Source organism: Dermacentor albipictus, chromosome 7, assembly GCF_038994185.2.
Source record: "Dermacentor albipictus isolate Rhodes 1998 colony chromosome 7, USDA_Dalb.pri_finalv2, whole genome shotgun sequence".
NCBI lineage: Eukaryota > Metazoa > Arthropoda > Arachnida > Ixodida > Ixodidae > Dermacentor > Dermacentor albipictus.
This window is the reverse complement of record NC_091827.1, coordinates 55,270,336-55,290,223: the sequence shown is the minus strand read 5'-3', so window position 1 is coordinate 55,290,223 and position 19,888 is coordinate 55,270,336. Positions and strand designations below refer to the sequence as shown.

Here is a 19,888-nt window from a genome sequence, read left to right as displayed (position 1 = left end):
AGGCCTGCAAGTGTGCTATACCGCATGCACACTTGCAGGCATGTGGCATAGCATGCCTGCAAGGGGCTTAGTCTTCATGCTACCTGGTCCGGTAGTCCTAGCATTTCCACCATGGTTCAGAAGGAAGATATTGTTTCAAGGCCCAAATAACTAGGTGACGTTCTAGCCAGGTTTGGGTAAAAAGATTAATGCAATTCCTACAGTGCCTTGTTTTCGTGAGGGTGCATTTTTCGCTCCGCAGAGTGAAATTAAGAGCACATTTACACGACCCCTGGGAAATTCCACATTTTTGTAAGCACTAAGCAACTGCAGCACTGATATTGTGGTGAGTGCGGCAAATTTTAATTTAAGAGATTCAAAATTTTCATGCGGTTTGCATAAATGTCGTTGTAGCACTGAAACTTCTACTGACAGATTTGCGTGCCTTCTTATGTTGGCCTCGCGATGCGTTGCTGGTACACCGATCGAATGATTCAGCATTTCAAATATTTGGTATTCAAAATCCGACTTCTACTTTTTGGCCAGTCACTGTTCCATTCAATTAATCGCACACTACTAGTTTTCATTCTTTCCATCTGCCCCGTCCGTGTACATGTTGGCATCTTTCAAATCCTATCGAATGCAAAAGTCCGTAAGTTCTGTCACTATCTCGGTTTGGTAGATTGTTCGCTAGCTGCTGAATAAAAAAAAAATGATTAGAGCCCTGTGATGGTTTGGGGGATGCTGGTTATTATCATTGATTGATGACCACTTCTCGACATAGTTGAGAAGGTGCTGCTAACATAGTTAAAATAGAGGGCCGACACTTTCTGCTGTTTGTGTTGGTCAAGTGCAGGCAGTCTTGTGCATGGAGTTCAGAAACATTGAATGGTATGCTCCGAGACGTCCAAAATAACTGTCCTAGTGATATGTCTATGGGCCAAGTGACGCTGCTGTAAACGCCTCTGAATAGTCGTGCATGTGCAAGTTTTCAATGTCTGAAAAATCAATGGTTGGCACATCTGAATTTCTGTTGTAGCAGTCTTTAAAAAATTGTATTTTGCCCTATGCTGTTTTGTTCTTGCTCAGACTTTGCAATGAGACCAAATTTCTTGTCTCCAGTAAAATGTTTGACATTGTTGCTTGTGTGATTCATCTATCAAAGACTAATAACTATGATTGTCTATTTACCTTGTCATTGAAGAAACAAGACAGGAACATCTCTAGCGAATGTTTGCCTAACATGCTACTCCAGATGGCACCATATGAAATGATGCTCAAGTGTCTAGTGCAGGCCACTGTCCCTGACGTAGGCTAGGAGCGCCTTTGTTGCGCACGAAGCACTGCTCCAAGGTCCAAATGCGTACAGTCCCAGCGGAAAAAAATTACCACGAGTGAGTGGTGGCTGGAGCAGCAAAATTGCAATACGCAGTGCTATTGTTCCCGTGGACACTGCTAGCGAGAGTGCCAGGCGCATTCCATTTTCCAAAGCAGGGGTGGCCGCCAGCAACCGACCCATCTTAAAGCCCGGATTTCGAAAGCTACCATATGCCTATCTTTTATGCCAGGCGATGCGCCAACGAGGCTGCGCACTTGATCCAATCTTTTTTTATGCGCAGGCATTATTCGCGATGGAAGTTCCTTTATTGCGGACTTGTTGCGTAGACTTGTTGGTGCATAGCTTGGCTGAAAAGTGAGGCATATGGTAGCTTTTGAAATGCAGGCTTTAAGACAGGTTGCCACCCCTGCCTTGGAAAATGGAATGTGCTTTGCACTCTTGCTATCGGCGTGCTCGGTAACAACAGCACTGCGTGTCACGATTTGGCCGCTCTGGCTACAAGCCACTCATGCTAATCTTTTCCCGCTAGGACTGTACATGGTGCAACACTACGTAAATTTAAATTTCACTGTAGCCCCTTGAGGCCTCATAAATTTATATGTGGACATAGAGAATACATATACGAAGACAATATGAGGTAAAGAATACACCAGGGTGCACGTCCCCTTTAGTGTTCTTTGTGCATTTTCAGTTGGTATATATAATTTCACAAACACCATTGACAAAATGCAGACAATATCTTGTGAAGAAATGTAAAGGTTAACAGAAGTGTGCTCCTTTCAGATGGACATATTTGTATTAGACTCAAATATTCTTCCTAAATGTTAGCCATATGTTTCGTATTCACTACATGTGAAGAATAATTTAAGTTGTGTAGGTGTCTGTGCGTACACTATACGCAAAATCTGTACCAGGTGCCTAAATTTTCTATTACCTTTACACATTTTTTTTCATATGCATTGCTCAGCTGTCCCTGTCAAGTTGCCACAATTAATTAGTAGAAAATTAGAAGAAACTCCAACCAAAAAAGTGGATTTATTAGCCCCATCGTTTCGGAGCCAGCTTGACTCCGTCTTCAAGGAGTTAATGACAGATGGTGGTTAGGTGCAGCTTTTAAAAGCCTTTCATAAGGAGGGGGGGGGTGTAGAAAGTTTCACTGGAGAGGGGTAACCTTTCGTTGCATCATTGAGTGATGGGGAAACTAAGCAGGCCAGGTTGTGGCGGGGGTGGTGTCGGCGACAGGATGTGATTGTTCACTTTTTGGATTGCAGTCGCTCCTAGATGCTTCACTATGAAAATTATAACGTTACTTCTCATGGCATGGGTGAATGTGTTTTTTCTACCTCGTTCAGTGTAATGACTTGACCTGTCTCTCTGTTTCAGATATCCCAGATTCGCCTGCCTTATGCCTGCAAGCTGCTGTTCCAAGAACTGATGTCCATGTCTATAGCACCACGCATGATGGTTTTGTGAATATGCATTATTGTTCCCTTTTTAATTGCCACAATAAATTGATTCATGTAAAAACTGCTGCGGTCCTCGTTCATTATCGTAATTTGCACTAATTTGATGGTGTATTTAGTAGGAGTTGTGCATCCTGCATCCCCTCAGCATTGAAGGTACGGTGCACCCTGTTTCTTATTCAATTGTTTAAACGGACTCTCACTGCGTTTAAACATTGTAAACAGATAAGTGCAGTACGTCGATCATATGAAATGAGCTGACACTTCAGATAAAAACCCATGCACCCTTGGAGCGCCGCTACCTGCGTGAGAATTGAGGTCATCGTCACACGACTTTGGTAGACCACCCATACCAAAGGCGCAGTATAATCACTGGAAGTGTGCTGTGCAGCGAAAAAGAGAGATGAAAAAGATACGGGGTTAGTGACAAGAATGTGGCTCAGTCGCTCAGCATGGGAGAAGGCAGGGAAGGAATGTTTGCAAACACTAGTCGAGGCAAAGGGGTCGAGTTTTAATGCTGGCACGAAAGCTCCCCTCCTGGCTGCACAACATTTCATTTCTTCCCATCTCCTCTAATGTTGCATCAATTTGGAAAAGTCTAACGGTATAAAATGCTCCCTAGACATCACTTCACATGTTTCAGTGTGCAACCAAAACTTTCGATGGGGCCTATTGAGTGGCCTCTTAAGGAAGAAGTTGCAAACTTTTGCAGGAGCTGTTTCTGGCTATTAACCTTTAGAGACAGTGGAAGGGTTAAGGAACTGAAAGTGCAAAAGAAAAAAAGTTGCAGTTGTCAAAATGGTGCAAAAGATGGTTCTTTTTTTTTTCTTTACTAGCATTGCAAAATCTGATACAACACCCAGACTGGTAAGTTTAGTTACAACACCCAGATTGGCAAGTTTAGTTTCACTTTGCGTGAATGCACTTTGCTGAGTGCTATTTTGGTGGCTTGGTGCTACACTGTGAGAGAAACAATTCACAATTGATGGCATCAACAATTGGATTTTACAAAACATCATATTTATGCCCTTTGTTATAAAGAAAGTTTGCATGATAGAACTTAATTAAAAACATATACTGACTACAAAAATATACCCATTGTCGTAATCGATGAAGATGCACTACCTTTCTTTTTCTTAACTATTTTGTTACTGTGCCTATAGAAATTGATCAGTTTGATCGGCAGTTTTTCTACGCATTGTTAAACATTTTCATCAGAATAATTCTACTAGCGACATCATGCGCCATCTGAAATTCTTTACATAACGAAGTATTTAACTTTTGATAACTTGTCCATAGAACAGCATGTAATTAGCACCTCAGTATAACGAAGTGTGTTTGTATCTGACTTCAGTATAATGAAATTACGCTTCTGCATCAAAGGAATGCAGAGACGATGAATGGAAACTTTCGCGGACGCAGATGGTCAAACGATTCAATCACAAGCAGCTGCTTGCAAATGCATCACTCAAATCGCGAGGGGTGCAACAAGAGCGACCGCCGAAGTGAAGCCGCGTCACATTTCCGTATAAAGTCGAAGTGTGATAAGATCCTGTCGCGACCCGCGCACTTAGTGTTTTAGGTATGAGCGAAAGTGTGCGAGGGTGAGAAATAAATATGGTAACTTCACGCACGAGTGCCGCCTCCCAGCATAGGGAAAGTGGGGGAGGCGAGCGAGCTCGCGGCAATGTGATGAAATGCGCGCGAGGGTTGTGGGGAGCAGGCACGCATCGCGATTTCTGGCGCATGTCTCGGCCGTGGCCGCACGTGGCTGTAAGCGTGGCAGAGCGCATACAGAGGCACGCACCCTGCTTTCGAGGTGCATCTGCCGACGGAGCCCATCGCTCCAGACACAACTAGAGGCAATCCAGAGGGCCCGAGAAAGGGAGGAACATCACGGTATTCCTGCCCCAACTTGGACGCAGCCAACGGCTTCCGCGGGTCCCCGATAGGGGCCTCCGCTGAAGCTGCTCAGGATCAAATAAAGTTCATTGTCTGTCTGTCTGCCGAGTTTGCAAAGTGTGGGTGCGCCGAGACGGCGTGGCGTCAGGTAAGCCGTCTTCGTGCGCCTTTAGTATCGAAGGTTGCGCAGTCTTGAGTTTCGGTGGCCCGTTGGAGCGAGAGGCAGGCTAAGCAATCGGTCCCCATTGCCACCGCTTTTCATGATAGCTTCGTCCCAGTGCGGGCGACGCTATCAGTTGCGGGGGCCGAGTGCATGCGAAAGCGCGGCTGGCTTCGCTTAACTCGTGCCGCCCATGTGAAGACATCGTCGACGTGGTGTGAAACTGCATCATTCGTCGCCGACTCCCAAATTCATCAAAATTGTTTCATTCAAATTAGCTTTTTTTATTGCCCGATAATTCATAAAATTCTGCAGCCCCTTTCCATGTAAGAAAAATTGATTCGCGATTGTACTAACTTGCATAAAAGGACGAATTTCAATGCAACGAAAGTTAGATATAACGAAGCAAATCGCTCATTTTATCCACTTCGTTATATCGAGATTTAACTGTATTGACAATTTTCGGCAGTTTGAGGAGTTCGGAAAAATAAAACTTCGACTGCAGCGATAATCGAAACTAGCCTAAAGTGCTCCTAGCACCTCTTCAATGAAAATACGCAAAATTGGTGCCTTGGTCGACTCGGCAATGGAGTTTTTAAACGGCAGCAGTAGTGAATACAAAAGCTCCTCTTGGGCTGTCAATTTTGCGATCCGACATATAAGCAGTTTTAACGATTTCTCAAACATTTCTAGATGCTGATGAGTGCATGGTATTTTGATAATTGTGGTCAACTAATATCAAAACATCAAGTGCTACTGTACTTCATTGTTCCCACCATAGGTGGCTTTTATACATGAGCGCATTGACAGTGTACATAGAAATTATTACGGGCAATCCCTCCCGCTGTGTGGGGGGTTTTCGCTCACAAGAGCATGTAGCCGTCTTCAGACTGATTTTCAACGAAGCTTACTCACACAAAAAGAGAATGGAGAAGCAGACAGCGCTTTACTGACAAATGAAATTTGTTTATGCAAAACAGACTGCACACAATTTCTTGCACATGCACAGCACGGCATAGAAACAACAGGCTGCATCATCATAAGCACACGCGACAGGATATAACTTACAAGTAAAACACCGGTGTACTTCAAGCTTCTGTATATTATGAACTTAAACCAACAGGCCAGTCTTGCCATATTGTTAGAAGCTAAGGGGTTGAATAAAGGGAAAATCAGACATCCACCCGTTCGTAGCAATTGCTACAAAGGAAACCCGTACGGGTTCCTCGAAAGAAAAGCCTCATAGTTGAAGAAAAATTCGTCCTGGTCCATGACTCGAACCACCGGGACCACCGCCTTTCCGGGGCAGCCGCTCTACCATCTGAGCTAACCAGGCGGCTAGCAGATGGCAGGGCGAGGCCGAATTTGTCGACAACACGAAGCATTGGCAAGAGTTTGACGTAGTAGACAAACTTCTTATTACTTCTCTCCACCTTGCGGGTTTCTGCAAAATTACTACGTCAAACACTTGCCTTTGCTTCGTGCGTTGTCGACAAATTCGACTTTGCCCTACCATCTGCTAGCCGCCTGGTTAGCTCAGATGGTCGAGCGGCTGCCCCGGAAAGGCGGTGGTCCCGGGTTCGAGTCCGGCACCAGGACGAATTTTTCTTTAACTATGAGGCTTTCCTTTCGAGGAACCCGTATGGCTTTCCTTTGTAGCAATTGCTAGGAGCGGGTGGATGTCTGATTTTCCCTTTATTCATTATTCTCTCCACCTTGCGGGTTTCCGCAGAACTACTACGTCAAGCTAATTGGGTTGTAACACTCCCTCACAACTTTGCCGACTTTTCTCCGCGAGACCAATTGTTCCTTGGCCGTGCGTTCCTTTTCCAGCTTCGTGCTGTGCTGGTAGTTTTCACTCCTAAGTATCCTTCAGTTGGCGAACCTCTGACTGTGACTCCATTGCTTGTCACTACATTTTGCTGAACAAAGGCTTTAGCTTGGGTAAATGACCGAGTAGCTGTTCAAGTACTGCGTCGTCATGCACGTAGTAAAGAAGAGATGATATGCATCCGCTCTTTGCCTGAATTTGCCTCTTGATGAGCCGACCCTTCTCTTCTGGTGCTTCCTGCCCGTCTTCATCGGATTGCTGGGTTGCGATTTCACTTGGTGACTCGGTAGTCTCAAAATGAGTCAGCGCTGACCGTGTGGGCGAATATAGGAATAAGCCTTAAGAGGAAGCTTTAGCTCGGGCCCAACTCCGACGCGGCCTATTCAAATACATGTAAAAGGCAAAAACGTTTCTCTGAGATAATCCCTGGACCGATTTTAATGACATTTTTTTTCATTTGAGAAAGAAAGTTAAATTCTAGTGACTGTTGGGAGCGGAATTCCGATTTAGGTCCTGTATTCTGTAAAAAGATTGATAAAAAAATTACCGACGATTACGCTACTTCCTAATGCGAAATTTGAGCGCAGCAAATAAGCTGTTTCACCTTTTCGATAGATTGAGGCAAAGAAATCGAGCAACACATGTATGCGCTATCACAGAATTCTTTTTGTTATTTTTCACACGTATTCCTTTAACAAAGACTGCACTAACAGTTCTTGACAGTCATGAAGGAAGCTTTGTGGTCGGAGAAATAGACTGATATATGTTCGACTTGGTACACCAATGCTTGATTCTCAAAGACGAAATCTATACAAGTGCCTCGCGAGGTTGTCACAGCCGTGGGACGCGTTACGAGCGAGAGGAACGGGATGTTCTCCCGCATATGTGTTAGGAAATTGCTGTTTGTCTTTATGTCAACATTAAAGTCCCCCACTACTAACATCGGTGAGGATCGATGGACGGTTAATGCGAGTTGCAGGAAGTGCACGACATCTTTCGTGAGTGCGGTAGCGGACTCACGAAAGCGGTATCAGTCGGTCGCTGCTAGCGCTGGGGGGATGAAAGGGGGGCGGAGCTGGTTACGAGGCCGACGACAACGCCGACGACGACGCGAAACGCAGGAACGGACGCCAAAGAGCCATTTGTGTAGCCAGCCCTCCTCCACAGTCTCTCCTCCTCCCTTCCATCATCCTCCCTCGCCCGGAGAGCCGACAGCGCGCATGCGCGGCGGCGGAGCAGATTCGTCGGCGAGCTGGTTACGAGGCCGACGACGACGCGAAACCCAGGAACGGACGCCAAAGATCCATTTGTGTAGCCAGCCCTCCTCCACAGTCTCTCCTCCTCCCTTCCATCATCCTCCCTCGCCCGGAGAGCCGACAGCGCGCATGCGCGGCGGCGGCGGAGCAGATTCGTCGGCGAGCTGGTTACGAGGCCGACGACAACGCCGACGACAACGACGACGCCGACGACGACGCCGACGACGACGCGAAACCCAGGAACGGACGCCAAAGAGCTGCGCTCTAAAATGGCTGTCGCTTAGCTAAGGTTAAGCCCAGGATGCGAAGCATACTAGCCTTTATTTTAGTTGTTGAACCACTGTTTAGCCTGGTGAACTGCTGTTGCTTGGCTATATTTGGTTCGGCTAGACGAAGAAACAACTCATGCGTTACTCTGCTTCGCCTTCAAGAGTGGAACGCGACAGCGTTCCCGTCGACCCGCCAAGGGGTGTAAGACAATGGGCTACGGCGCAGCGACTACGCGCCCCGCTTTGGACGCGGTGAGCGTCGAGCAACGCAGCGTTCGGCGCGGCAACGAAATGTGCGCCTGAGCAAGCGACGCACGCCTGAGCCTTAGAAACAGCTCGTTTCTAAGGCAACACCGCATTCACTAGAGGCGCTTTTGTACCGCTTTGAAGCGTCGTACTCGTGGCTCAGTGGTAGCGTCTCCGTCTCACACTCCGGAGACCCTGGTTCGATTCCCACCCAGCCCATCTTGCAAGAGCTGAGCCAAAGCCACCTAGAAGCAAGCGCAGCTGCTTATATACCGCCGCGGCGCCGCGAGCGACGGCGCGAGTTGGAGCCCCGTTTCTCCTTTGTCGTGACGTCACGGTGTCACGTGGTATGGCATGGGGTCAAAGGTCATTGAAGGCGACACCGCCGCGCCTGAGGAGCTGGGTTGAGCTCTCGTAATATGCTTCGCATAAAAGATGCGCTTCGTGCGCCGGTCGCTAGGGGGCTACGCCCTACAAAGTGGCACGCACGATGCGCTTCCTCCTCGCCCTCTCTCGCCCCTACCCAGCATGTTGTGCCTGTGGAAAGATTTTCACTCGCTTAACCAAACAAACACCAACACCGAGGTGCGAGTGCCACTAGCGGACACCAAAGTCCGAGATTAGGGTCGCCAACCATTTTATCAATTTACCTGGACGTCTTACGATGCTCTTTTTTTCGAGAAAGGTGGCTGGTAAACATACACGTCTTTTTTTCGCACACACGCTGCTTGCTGTCTTAAGACCAGATTAGGACATAGTGCATGACCCTTGTTTATTATGGTTCGTGAACGTGTAACACATCGAGACTTGAGCCACGCCACTCGGGTGAACAGAGCAAACATGGAGAGTTCAGTTTGCTGCGTCTGCCTTTGTCCACGGCCTGACCAGACTTTGTGAACTAAATCTCAGGCTGAGCGTATTCACAAGAACTTCGGTAGCTAGAATTGTTTTTAAGAAAAAATAAATTACAACCGATATTGATGCCTGACATACCAGATGTTGCAGCGAACACTTTCTAAATCTTCTTTTGAGATTGCCTGTAGCAGAAAGCACAATTCTAGTCAATCAGCTGTTCTACTCGAAGAGGCGGATATTACACGGAAAAAAAATTGAAATGCATGATGGACTAATTACCGAAAGTTCACTAGCTATGTTTAAACTAGTTACCTTATGGAACATATTGCAATTAACAAGCTCTATCTGGGGAGTTCGCAAGATTGATCCACTTGAAAGGCAAGATGACAGCAGTCTTGGTGTATTAATTCCCAATCTTTGAGGAGAAATGCATCGGCGCTCCAGTTACTTTTGTGCTTCAATACATGAAAGAAACGTTTTTTTAAGAAAGCAAGTGGAACGACAGTGCATTTTTACGGCAACTTTGACGGCTCGCACCTCGTAAATGGTGTCATTCAACAAACGTACCTTCAAGTGGATATGCCTTGCCGTCTTGGTTCATCATCGGGCCGGGCTTGCCCCTTTGTACTAGCGTCAAGCCCGGGCTGGGCTCTGAAATCGCGACACGTGCAGCTCTGTAGTCCAGCTACGACGTATCAGCTAACGGATGCCCCGCGTGGGTCAAGCATTCCTGCCGGAAGCGATGAGTTACTCCTCCGTCACCTGCCATCAGGCTTCCCCGACACACCCGCGCCACTGCTTCATAGCGCCGCATTTGAAACGTCCACCACCGCCACGAGTGCGCCGGCCTAGTCGTTCGTGTAATGTGCCAAATAAGACAGACGTTTTGGCGTGAGATAGACCGCCACCCGGTGTGCTCTCTTAGCGGAGAAGCTGGTGACGTTTGCCCAGGATGCTCATACCACGAGATTATTTAGTGATTATTAACTCGCTGCGTCCAAAGCAAGGGGGAAAATGCCGGATAACTTGCAGCAACTCAGTGGAGATCTCGACGGTATTGCCATTCACCATCACCTGGACGCCATCCTTCAGCGAAGATCTAACTTACACTGGCCCAACCCATGGCCGGCCCTTATCTATTATTCAGAAATTTTGAAACGGGAACCGACATAGGTGCGTTTGCTGTACGTCGGAATGTCAAAGATTCTCTGCCGATGATGACAACACTGCAAGAACCTTCTTGACGCAGCAGTGACATGCCACCACCCATACCAAGACTCAAAGGGACGAAAACACCGCCAATGCGTGACGTGTCTGCTGGACGTACTGTCAGAGTAAAATGAAACATCAACAGATGAGCGCGTGGTCCAAGCATAAGGGAAGGTATAGCGCGCGCCATTCAGCCATCACCATTGACAGGCACGCGCATCCGGCCTGGCCGCACTGCACGACCCACCTATACACACTTAAACAAAATTGCACCCTCTGGGTCGTACACTTTTAAACAAATATACACTCTTTGGGGTGTATATTTGCCACACAACAATAATCTGTCTCGCTTGCGTTTCGCTTCTTGAAAACGCTGCGCTGTCGAGAATGATCTGTCATGCTGATAACGCGCATGTCGTTCGTGGCTTGGAAGTACCGGGCTCGCAGCGTTAAAGAAAGAAAGTGCAGACAAGACAGATGACCATTATTGTTCTAGTCAAGATACGACCCAAAGGGTGGAATTTTGTTTAAGAGTGTATAGTGAGATATTTTCGCTGCACTCTAAAAGAAAGTTTACACCCTTTAGTGTTTACCTTATCCCCCAAAACAATAATCGTCATCTGTCTTTCCCGCATTTCCTTTTAACGCTGGGAGCCCGGTACCTTCTAGTCACGAGCGGCTTGCGCGTTATCAGCTTGACTCATCCTTCTCCACAAGAAAGTAGCGGGTGCCGAGTGTTCAAGAGAGGAAACAAGCAAAGCAGATGACGGATATTGTTTGGGGACAAGATAAGCCGTAGAGGGCGTAAACTTTCTTTAGAGTATGGCATTCTTGTTCTTATATTTGGAAGCGACAAAATTAAATATAAGAGAACAGAAGACAAAATATTGCAGTTTATGACCAGTATTGTCGCACAATTCGCCACAAAAGTAAGTGCTATTGGCGTCAAATGAGAAGCGAACAGCGGTGTGCGTGGTGCGGTTCGCACCGTCATCGTTCGTTCATGATGTTTGCCGCTTGGGCGCCACAATCATTCTTTCGATCAGCAAGCTTGTGCGGTGCGGCCGAGTCGGATGTGCGCGCCTGTCAAGGGTGACGACTGGATGGCGCATGCTGCACCTTCACTTATGCTTGGGCCACGCGCTCCCCTGTTCACGTTTCATTTGACGCGGATAGTACCAACAGCGAGACAATGCGATGCAATCGTGACCTTGCGCCACGACCTAGGAGCAGTACAAGATAAAGAACCACCGTCGTCGATGGGATCGCCACCACATGTCACCGCTCTAGCAGACTCGGGAGCCGTTTACTTCGTCTACAGTCCCTTCTTTCGCAGCCGAGTTACAGTTCATAACCAGATTGTCACTGCGACGTTTATTATGCTGTAACACTCCAAACACAAGGTCATCACTGACATGGTTTTTGTGCGGCAACACTACGCATTGATCTACCTAAATTCCAAGTCGGTGTCGCCGCAGAAACCACTCAGTTGCCGTGTCATGTATGTGCGTGAAGTTCAAGTCAGCATCTAGTCTCGGTCCAGCGTCATTGTTTGTGTCGGTGCTGAAACAACCGCAGAAGTAGAAGGCGTCTTCGAGGGTTCACAACGTCTACTGACCGATGAAGTGTGCCTACGCTTCCCCTGTTGGACACTCTGGAAGTGTAAACCAGCTACCTGTTTTCGAGACACACCAATGGTGTAGGTTATCAGCTGGTATAGCGACACCTGAGTTCCAACCACGGTCACCAATTTTACAAGTAGATGTGATTGCTGGGATCGACCTCAGGATCGGATGAGCAAGCGGATTTCCAGTCAACTGCAGGCAAGTCAAGGTTGACCGCATTTTGCATTTGTCTGGATGTCGTGGAGAAATACTTGGTGGTAAGGTAGTGTTTGCGGTTTATTCATTTGGTTTCTGTTTGGAGATTTCTTATTAAGGCTGCAATTTCTATATAGATTGGAACTGTGAAAGATTATTTAATTTTCTAGCGATGAGAGTAGGTATTGCAACAATTTAATGCCGCAGCTGAGCCGACGCGTAAAGAAGTGATCATGAATTTTAAATTATTACGATCACTAAGTAGTTGGGGTTGCTTGAATAGATCCATATGTAGGCAGAGAACATTATGACACAAGCCCAAATTCGCGGATTTTTCTCTTAAGGGACAATCATTGTGGAGACAAGGACAATTTCGCTGACGTAATGCTAAGAAGGCAGAAACAGGTAAACATTAGGAAAGGAAGAAGAACATTCGAACTAGAGATTGAATGGATGGAACGGACGACTGAACGAAAGCCACAACAGTTTCCCGCATCTGTAGACTAAACCGTTGTAAGATGCGAAGTCAGGAGTATGGCTAGTCGGGAGCTGTAACAAAGGACAACCTTTAAGAATAAACATTAGTAAAAATTACACGAGCACGAAGGAGGCACGTGGAGTTGTAGCATGCAATCTTAAGAAATTTGCCCCAACACAACTCCCGCCTATCCGACAGGCGCGTGCTTTATTTTTTGTTTGGGTTCAGACGCACCTACTTGTAGGAGACAATTCGAAACAGCCGAGACTGCCAAGCAACGCATTATCTTTAGATCACATTGACTTTTTCAGCGACTTCACTCTATGTTGTTTCGCCTTGTTCATAAAATGTATTCAATAATCTACTACTACAAGTAGTACTAGTAGTAGTAGGCTACTACTAGTAGCCTACTAATGTACAGTTTGCATTGCCGCAAGAAGGCGATGCCGGTACCAAATTATGCCTTTGCTGCATGCATCTTAAAAAACGTTTTTCGTCCCCCAAATCCATCAACATTTTTAATTATTTTGAGAGCGATAGTTCTACTACTCCAGGTACAAACCCAGAAAACGCCTGGTTTTGTAAATCTGATCTGCAAGTCCAGCCAAGGTCAAACTGGGACTTAGCCTGTCACTACCGGCTGCTGTTGCGTACGCCGCGTGGGCGCCCATATCTTGGAAGCGATCTGCGATGTGTACAAAGCGCGCAGAGTAGTCGTAGCTTTGTATGCGCTGCGCTTTCGACGGTTAATTGGCGTTGAAAGAAGACTCAGCATTATGATCAATTCGCTCGCCGATGCTGCCGCGCAGAGCAGCGTCCGTGTGCTGTCTTGTGCTGCAATTGTAGATGTGGTACTTGCTGACGGCGTCGAGCAGCGTCTTGTGTCCTTTCCCAAAGCAAGCAAAACCTCGCTGTCTCTCGACAACCTTGGTTTAACCGCGTTCTACCACGGCAATGTTGGAGATAGCAGTAGCGTGTGCACCTGGCTTGCGTCCTTTTTCGAAAACAGAATATATTTTTCGTAAAACATGGCGCACGCATTCGTAAAATTGTAGAATGAGCCCAAATTCGTAAACTTAGGGAAACACTTTGCGAACTTGGCATGTATGCTGTTGCTTTTTGGGTGAGAACTGTATTTCTGAGGGGCCTGAAAGTTTCTGTCACAGATGCCGCTATAGCGGCAGGATTCAGCTAGACTGTTTTGTGAGGCCGGGATGAGCTAATTGTGATGCTGTGCCGACGAAGCAGTACAGACGCTCTAGAGACCGCTATGCCAGCTCTAGAGGACTTGGCACAGTTATCCTGGTGTGCGCCGCGCGGTTAGCTCTCGTTAATCATATTCAAAGCCACACTGACCTGACGGACAGGTGCACTGGTGTAGAGTGTGTCAGATCTGTGCGCTCAAGCACAGCGTGAACTGTGAGTAGTGCGAGTGCACATCACGCCTCGATAATGCGTGCTGCGTAGCTGAAAGGAAGAGAACTGCCTCGTTCTGAACTCAATTATGCTAAATTCCTGTCGCAGTAGCAAATATAGGGGTGCCTTAAACGCTAATCAACCACAGTGTGCACACTAAACAGGAATCGAGACAGACTTGAGTACCGGTTAGCACGCGTTGCAAGCGGAAGGCTGAAAAGTTCGCACGAAGAAGCGTGCTAAAGGAGGAAGTGTTATGGATTGCCGAATTTGGCAAAGTGCACGGCGTGGTCGAAGAAATCGAATGCCGCTTGACAGCCTGGCGCCCCCCCCCCCCCCAAAAAAAAGAAGGGGGCTTGTGTCAGTTGCGATGCTTTCTGATAAAGCGCGTCGAAGTCGGTAAAACGAAAGAAAAGCATGCGCTGCACTAAAACGGAAACGAGGCAATTGTGCTCCCCTTCGTTCCGCCGTTCTTTTCGCTGAGTGCAATGCATGACGTAAGAGTGCGAGGTGAAGGGACAACGCGACGTGGTGGGACGCTGTATTTGGAGTTGCCCCGATAATATTAAGTGCGATAGCAATATTAGAGGGAGAGAAGAAAGTGAGAAGAACGCTGTAGAGACACGGACCGAATAAAAGGGCGCCGACGGGCTGTTCTCGCCAGCCGGAGTAATCCCTTCGTGTTTGGTTGTTGCTACTGCGTCAGAGTTATGATTTCTGCTTGCCCTACCCATTTGCATTTTTAACCCTACTTGTTCTGTCAAAAATTTACCTGTTATGCGGCCAACCTTCTTTTTCGTGGCGTTATGGAAATGGCGTGCGCAGAAGCCAGCAGCATGTGCACCCAAGCTAAATCCAATAAGATGTATATTCTGTGGCTGTAGTTTGCCCTGTGATGTTTCCACCATGTCTTGGAGCAATTTTTAAAGTAGCACACCGGGCATTGGGCTGTTCGCCGCTGCTGCTGCATAATAAGGAAATTCCGCTCCTTTCAGCCACTCCACAATAAGAATGTTGCAGTCAACCTAGAAATAGGAAGCACTTATGTTAGATTGCCCATAATGAACACAAGGATTGTGTTGGGCATTATACATAAAATAAAGTAAAATAACCAAAATGATAAACTAAGCTCCGCCTGCTGCGCCTAAGTATTGCAGGCTGCCAAGTCGCAAAAATAAATAAAAAGAAATTAGAAGGACCGTAGTCAAACAATATTGTGTGTTGTAAAAAAAAAGAGAGAGGGAATCTTCTATCCTCAGCGAAACCAGGGCGAGGAGAACGGGTAGCTGCGAAATTCATTGAAATGTTGTATATATATTAGACTAATAAATAATATGGCGAAATCGTATTGACGTAGAGGTTTTCTTCTTTTCTTTTCTTTTTTATGCAGAGTTATACAATGGCAGTTATCTTGAATGTGAACTTTCCTTGACGCACATTATCCGGTGCTGAAGCTTTTTGCTGAGGGTGTCTCTGCTCTATTCTCTGTTGTCTTCTGTCGTATCTGTCTTCGGTTATTGATGTCTTCTGCCGTGCTTTGTGATGTCTTCTTTCTTCGAGCGATATGCTCTCTCTTTCATTTTTACAGCTCGAGAATTCGATTAATTTTTTCGATTCATCCAGTTTCCACAGGCTGCTTCTTTACACTGTTATGCTTCTTTACACTGTTATGTATCATGACTTAAGATATATTCGCATCAAAATGTCGATACGATCATAAAAAAAATGTATTTTTTGATCTTCATTTCCTTTCACTTGAGAGGTTGTTTATTATTTTTATTTCTACGTGTTCCTTTTTCTTCTTTTTTTCTAGCCTATATAGCTAACGCGTTTCTTTTTCTTTCTTGTTCTCATAATTATGTTTTTATTTTATTCACTACCCTCCGTGGTTGCTTAGTGGCTATGGTGTTGGGCTGCTAAGCACGAGGTTGCGGAATCGAATCCCGGCCACGGCGGCCGCATTTCGATTGGGGCGAAATGCGAAAACACCCGTGGTACTTAGATTTAGGTGCACATTAAAGAACCGCGGGTGGTCCAAATTTCCGGAGTCCCCCACTACGGCGTGCCTCATAATCCGAAATTGGTTTTGGCACGTAAAACCCCATAATTTTTTTTATTCACTGAACGTTTTCTCCCATTTTTTCATTGCTTTCTTTTCTTATTTCGGTTACCTTTCGTTTTCCTGAAATATTTTTTTGTGTTTTCATTTTTCTTTTCCACATTTTTTTTCTTCAAGTATACTGCACTCATGATCATCTAGCACAAGTATAAAATCTCAATGACGGTCGTGTCATGATGTTCATATGAGTTTTAATTAATAAAGAAGCGCAGAAATTGACGAAGCTTGATGATTAATTTTTGTTATTTATTTGAGATTGTGTTCATGGACAAGATGATGGTAAAACTATGAACGCAATTGAATACGAAAGGGTAATCGTTGATGCCGTAATAGAATGTGCATGACTATCTATTCCCGTCAGTTAAATGGTACTTGTTTTGTTCTGACACGTGTACTTGTTTATCTTTATCGGGCGACCACATTTCATCGCCTAACAAATGTTATCACAGAGCGCAGAACGCGCAGGCATGTCTCGGAAGTTTCTGGAATGTTATTGATGGTTCCATCCGCTTTCTGTGACCGAACCTTGTGTAATCTGCTTGCATGTATGCGCGGCGCGAATGATGTAGAACTTTGTGGAAGGCACGCGGGTCCCAGCGATTACTCTGGAATATTAGGCGACTGATGCATAAAAGCCGACGAGCATGACCCGCTGATGGCTAAGACGGAAACAAAGACGGTCGCACGCCAACACGCAAGAAGACTCATCCACAGCTTCCAGGCACGGAAGAATATATGCTTAAGGCAGCCACAAGCAAGTTCCTGTGAGACGGCCATTCAGGACGTGTCCACATGGAATTCCTAGAATACAGCGGACAACCCAACCCAGAACTTGACCGGCCTTTTTGTACCGTCGGGTGGTCACGCCGTTAACAGCGGATTTTCCGCCTCATGAGCCATTTCATGTTTTCGTAACAATAACTGATGCCAGGGTGAGACGGAAAATGACAGCCAAAGATACATGCGCGGACGCAGGTGCAGCGCTTTGAAAGAGATGACGGAAGAAGAGTCACGCACGAAGGTGCGTGGCTCAAGAAAGCAACGAGAGAGAAACCAATCCCAGGAGCTCTAACAAAGGGCTCACGGAAAAACGCAGAGTCCCCAAGGAGACAACTTGTGGGGAAACATGCGGCCAAGAAAAGAAACGAAATGGGAAGCACGTTACTCGAGGGTGGAGTTACAGGAACCGACACAGAAAGAAGATCGGCCACCAAAGCGGGAGCTAAAAATGTGCCATCGGGTTCTCAACACAAGCTACGGAGACAAACAATCAGGGTTGAAAAGGCACGGGTCGGGCAAGGTGTTCCTATACGCTTCGTGATTTCACCAGGCTCAGGCGTACGCAGACCTTGGGTGGAAGTCCCGATGCCTGTGGACGCCCGGGCCCATTGGCAGAGCGTGAGCATTCAGGAAACGGGCTCGTGCTTGCGTTCAGCCACCTGGCCAAGACGCCTATCTCCAACCGCTTCCTTTTGAAAGCTTCCGGTACGAAGCATGCTTCCTCACAGCCAGGCGGAAGAACTAATCTCGGACCAACATTAATTCGCCGCATAACCCTTCTTGGTGAGCTGGTCGCCGCTTTCCCCATCATTTTGCCCGGCCTATCATGTAACGTTGAACTGTTGTGCTTTTCACTGATTAGCATGCTCCAGTTGCACTTACACATACTGCCGATTACATAATTTTTTTGCTATTGTTCTTTCTTGTTGTCAATATTTTGTATAAACGTCAAATGTTAACTGGATTACGTCGAAGGGAAAATGTTTCTGTGCATTAATTATCTTGCTTTTGTCACCGTAAACAAATGGCTTTTTCCGTCTTTGTGAGATCTGAGGGTCTGCCACAGTTACCCGTTTAAAACCTAAGAACAACCTGTACCACAGTTACCCATTAGGATGCCTCTTCTATATGAGAAATCTATTGTTTAGCTATTGTGAAAGCGGGTTTTAGCCTATTGTGCATGCAGTATTTCTTTGTACTTTTGCACTAAGGCGCCGATTACTATCCGTATGCTTTCTTTGGTGTGTTGGAGTAATGGATGCCAGGTTGGGAACCATCAACTAACCTCGTCATACTTAACTGTTTATGGACGAGTGTTGCCTACTGGCAATAAACGCAAAAATTAAGTAGCTTCGTTTAAGATGTCAGTACAAATTTCTGGTTAAATGTCTTCAGCCACCATTGGATGACCGGTAGCAAGCTTCATTTGTTGGTTAAGAGCTGGAACGCAGGATGATGAAGAACATTGTAACGCGACTCGCTGCCTTTTCAAAGCACTGCCAGAGGAGACAGGCTGGTGCAAAAGCTCCGACTATAATCTTATCACACGTGATGTGCAGCAAATAAGATATGCACCTATGGGCCGCATATAATGAGCTGCTAGGATCAATTTGAAGTAAAAAAATATGTGGCTTGGGGGAAGCCAACTTCCACTTTTCTACACAGTGCCGGTACCCTACTGCTAAACAATGTGCCACAAGGCTTTTTTTTTTCGATGATTACGCAGTTTCTGGTGTGTTTTGCACAGTTATAGAAAAATTTATAATTTATTTGTGTTTGTTTGCTCTTTCAAGGCTGAATTATTATGCCAGATCAGCGTCATCCCATCAGGAATTTCACCCAGTCATGGGGGAAAAGGAAGGGGGCAATTTGAACTCAAGGTAGAGCCATTACTTGTTTTTTACAACGCTTCTACAATACTCTGCAGTAATTGCAGTATTGTGAACCAAAATTAAGGACAATAAAAAGTAATAGTTCAAATTTATGGTGAAACTTCTGCGAGAACTTGGTCTGGAATTAACAGTGCACTTTTGTGAGGGAAAAAATGTACACAGTAAATGGAATTTCTGCTAATTAGTTGTACCTAAAATAACTACTAGCATGCATAAAGACACCCTACGGCGCGAAAATGTAAACCTATACATTATAATATGTATTCTTCATATTCATTATAGGGTTAACTGTTGAGCATTACCCGATATTTGAAGCATCATTAAAGCAGATTTGACCTCGGAACAGAAAATTTGGCCACGATTAGATAACTGGGAACTGCTCCCGTCTTCACTATAGTCATTTGAATACTATATGGCTGATTTATTGAAAGTGTACATTTCGCATTAGAGAATTGCTTCCTCGCGAGCAGCACTGGATAGCTTATACTTGAGACTCCACGATGTGTCGAACGTTTTCAAATCAGAGAAAAATTAGAATACAGTCTACGTCTTATACGGTGTTCACATAGCTCACAGAGAAAGTCCGATATAATGTTTACGAGCCCGTCGAAATGCTCTCGATATAACGGGTCGATTTCCTATAGTATGGTGAGGAACGAATAATTCATATTTATATTTCCTGTGCTCATGTGCCACAAGCCTATCTTATGCTGTTGTCCTTAGGATAACTGCTCCTGCTCCATATTTCTTGAAAATAGCATAGCTGGGTTATGAACCGGTGGAGACTGGAGTTCTTTTCTACAAATTCTGTTTTAACGACATACTGTTGCCGACACTTTGACGTTTCTAGAATGTACTCTTAGCACTGGATATA

At 45.9% G+C, this 19,888-nt stretch overlaps 2 protein-coding genes across 4 annotated transcripts in view; both read left to right on the top strand.

Annotated features, from left to right (window-relative positions):
* Polr2B (RNA polymerase II subunit RpII140) overlaps positions 1–2,845 on the top strand; it is a 48,250-nt gene extending 45,405 nt beyond the window's left edge. Inside the window, exon 14 of the mRNA XM_065438332.1 lies at positions 2,702–2,845. Within this exon, the coding sequence (XP_065294404.1) occupies positions 2,702–2,791 (90 nt within the window). The 3' untranslated portion in view covers positions 2,792–2,845. The remainder of the gene's footprint in view (positions 1–2,701) is intronic.
* Positions 2,846–11,671: 8,826 nt separating this feature from the next.
* LOC135906758 (uncharacterized) overlaps positions 11,672–19,888 on the top strand; it is a 308,457-nt gene continuing 300,240 nt past the window's right edge. For all 3 annotated transcript variants that reach the window (XR_011507414.1, XR_010565832.1, XM_070522239.1), the window contains exon 1: positions 11,672–12,332. Coding sequence is in view for 1 of the 3 variants with exons in the window: in XM_070522239.1 (XP_070378340.1) it covers positions 12,303–12,332 (30 nt within the window). In the remaining 2 variants the exon portion in view is untranslated. The remainder of the gene's footprint in view (positions 12,333–19,888) is intronic.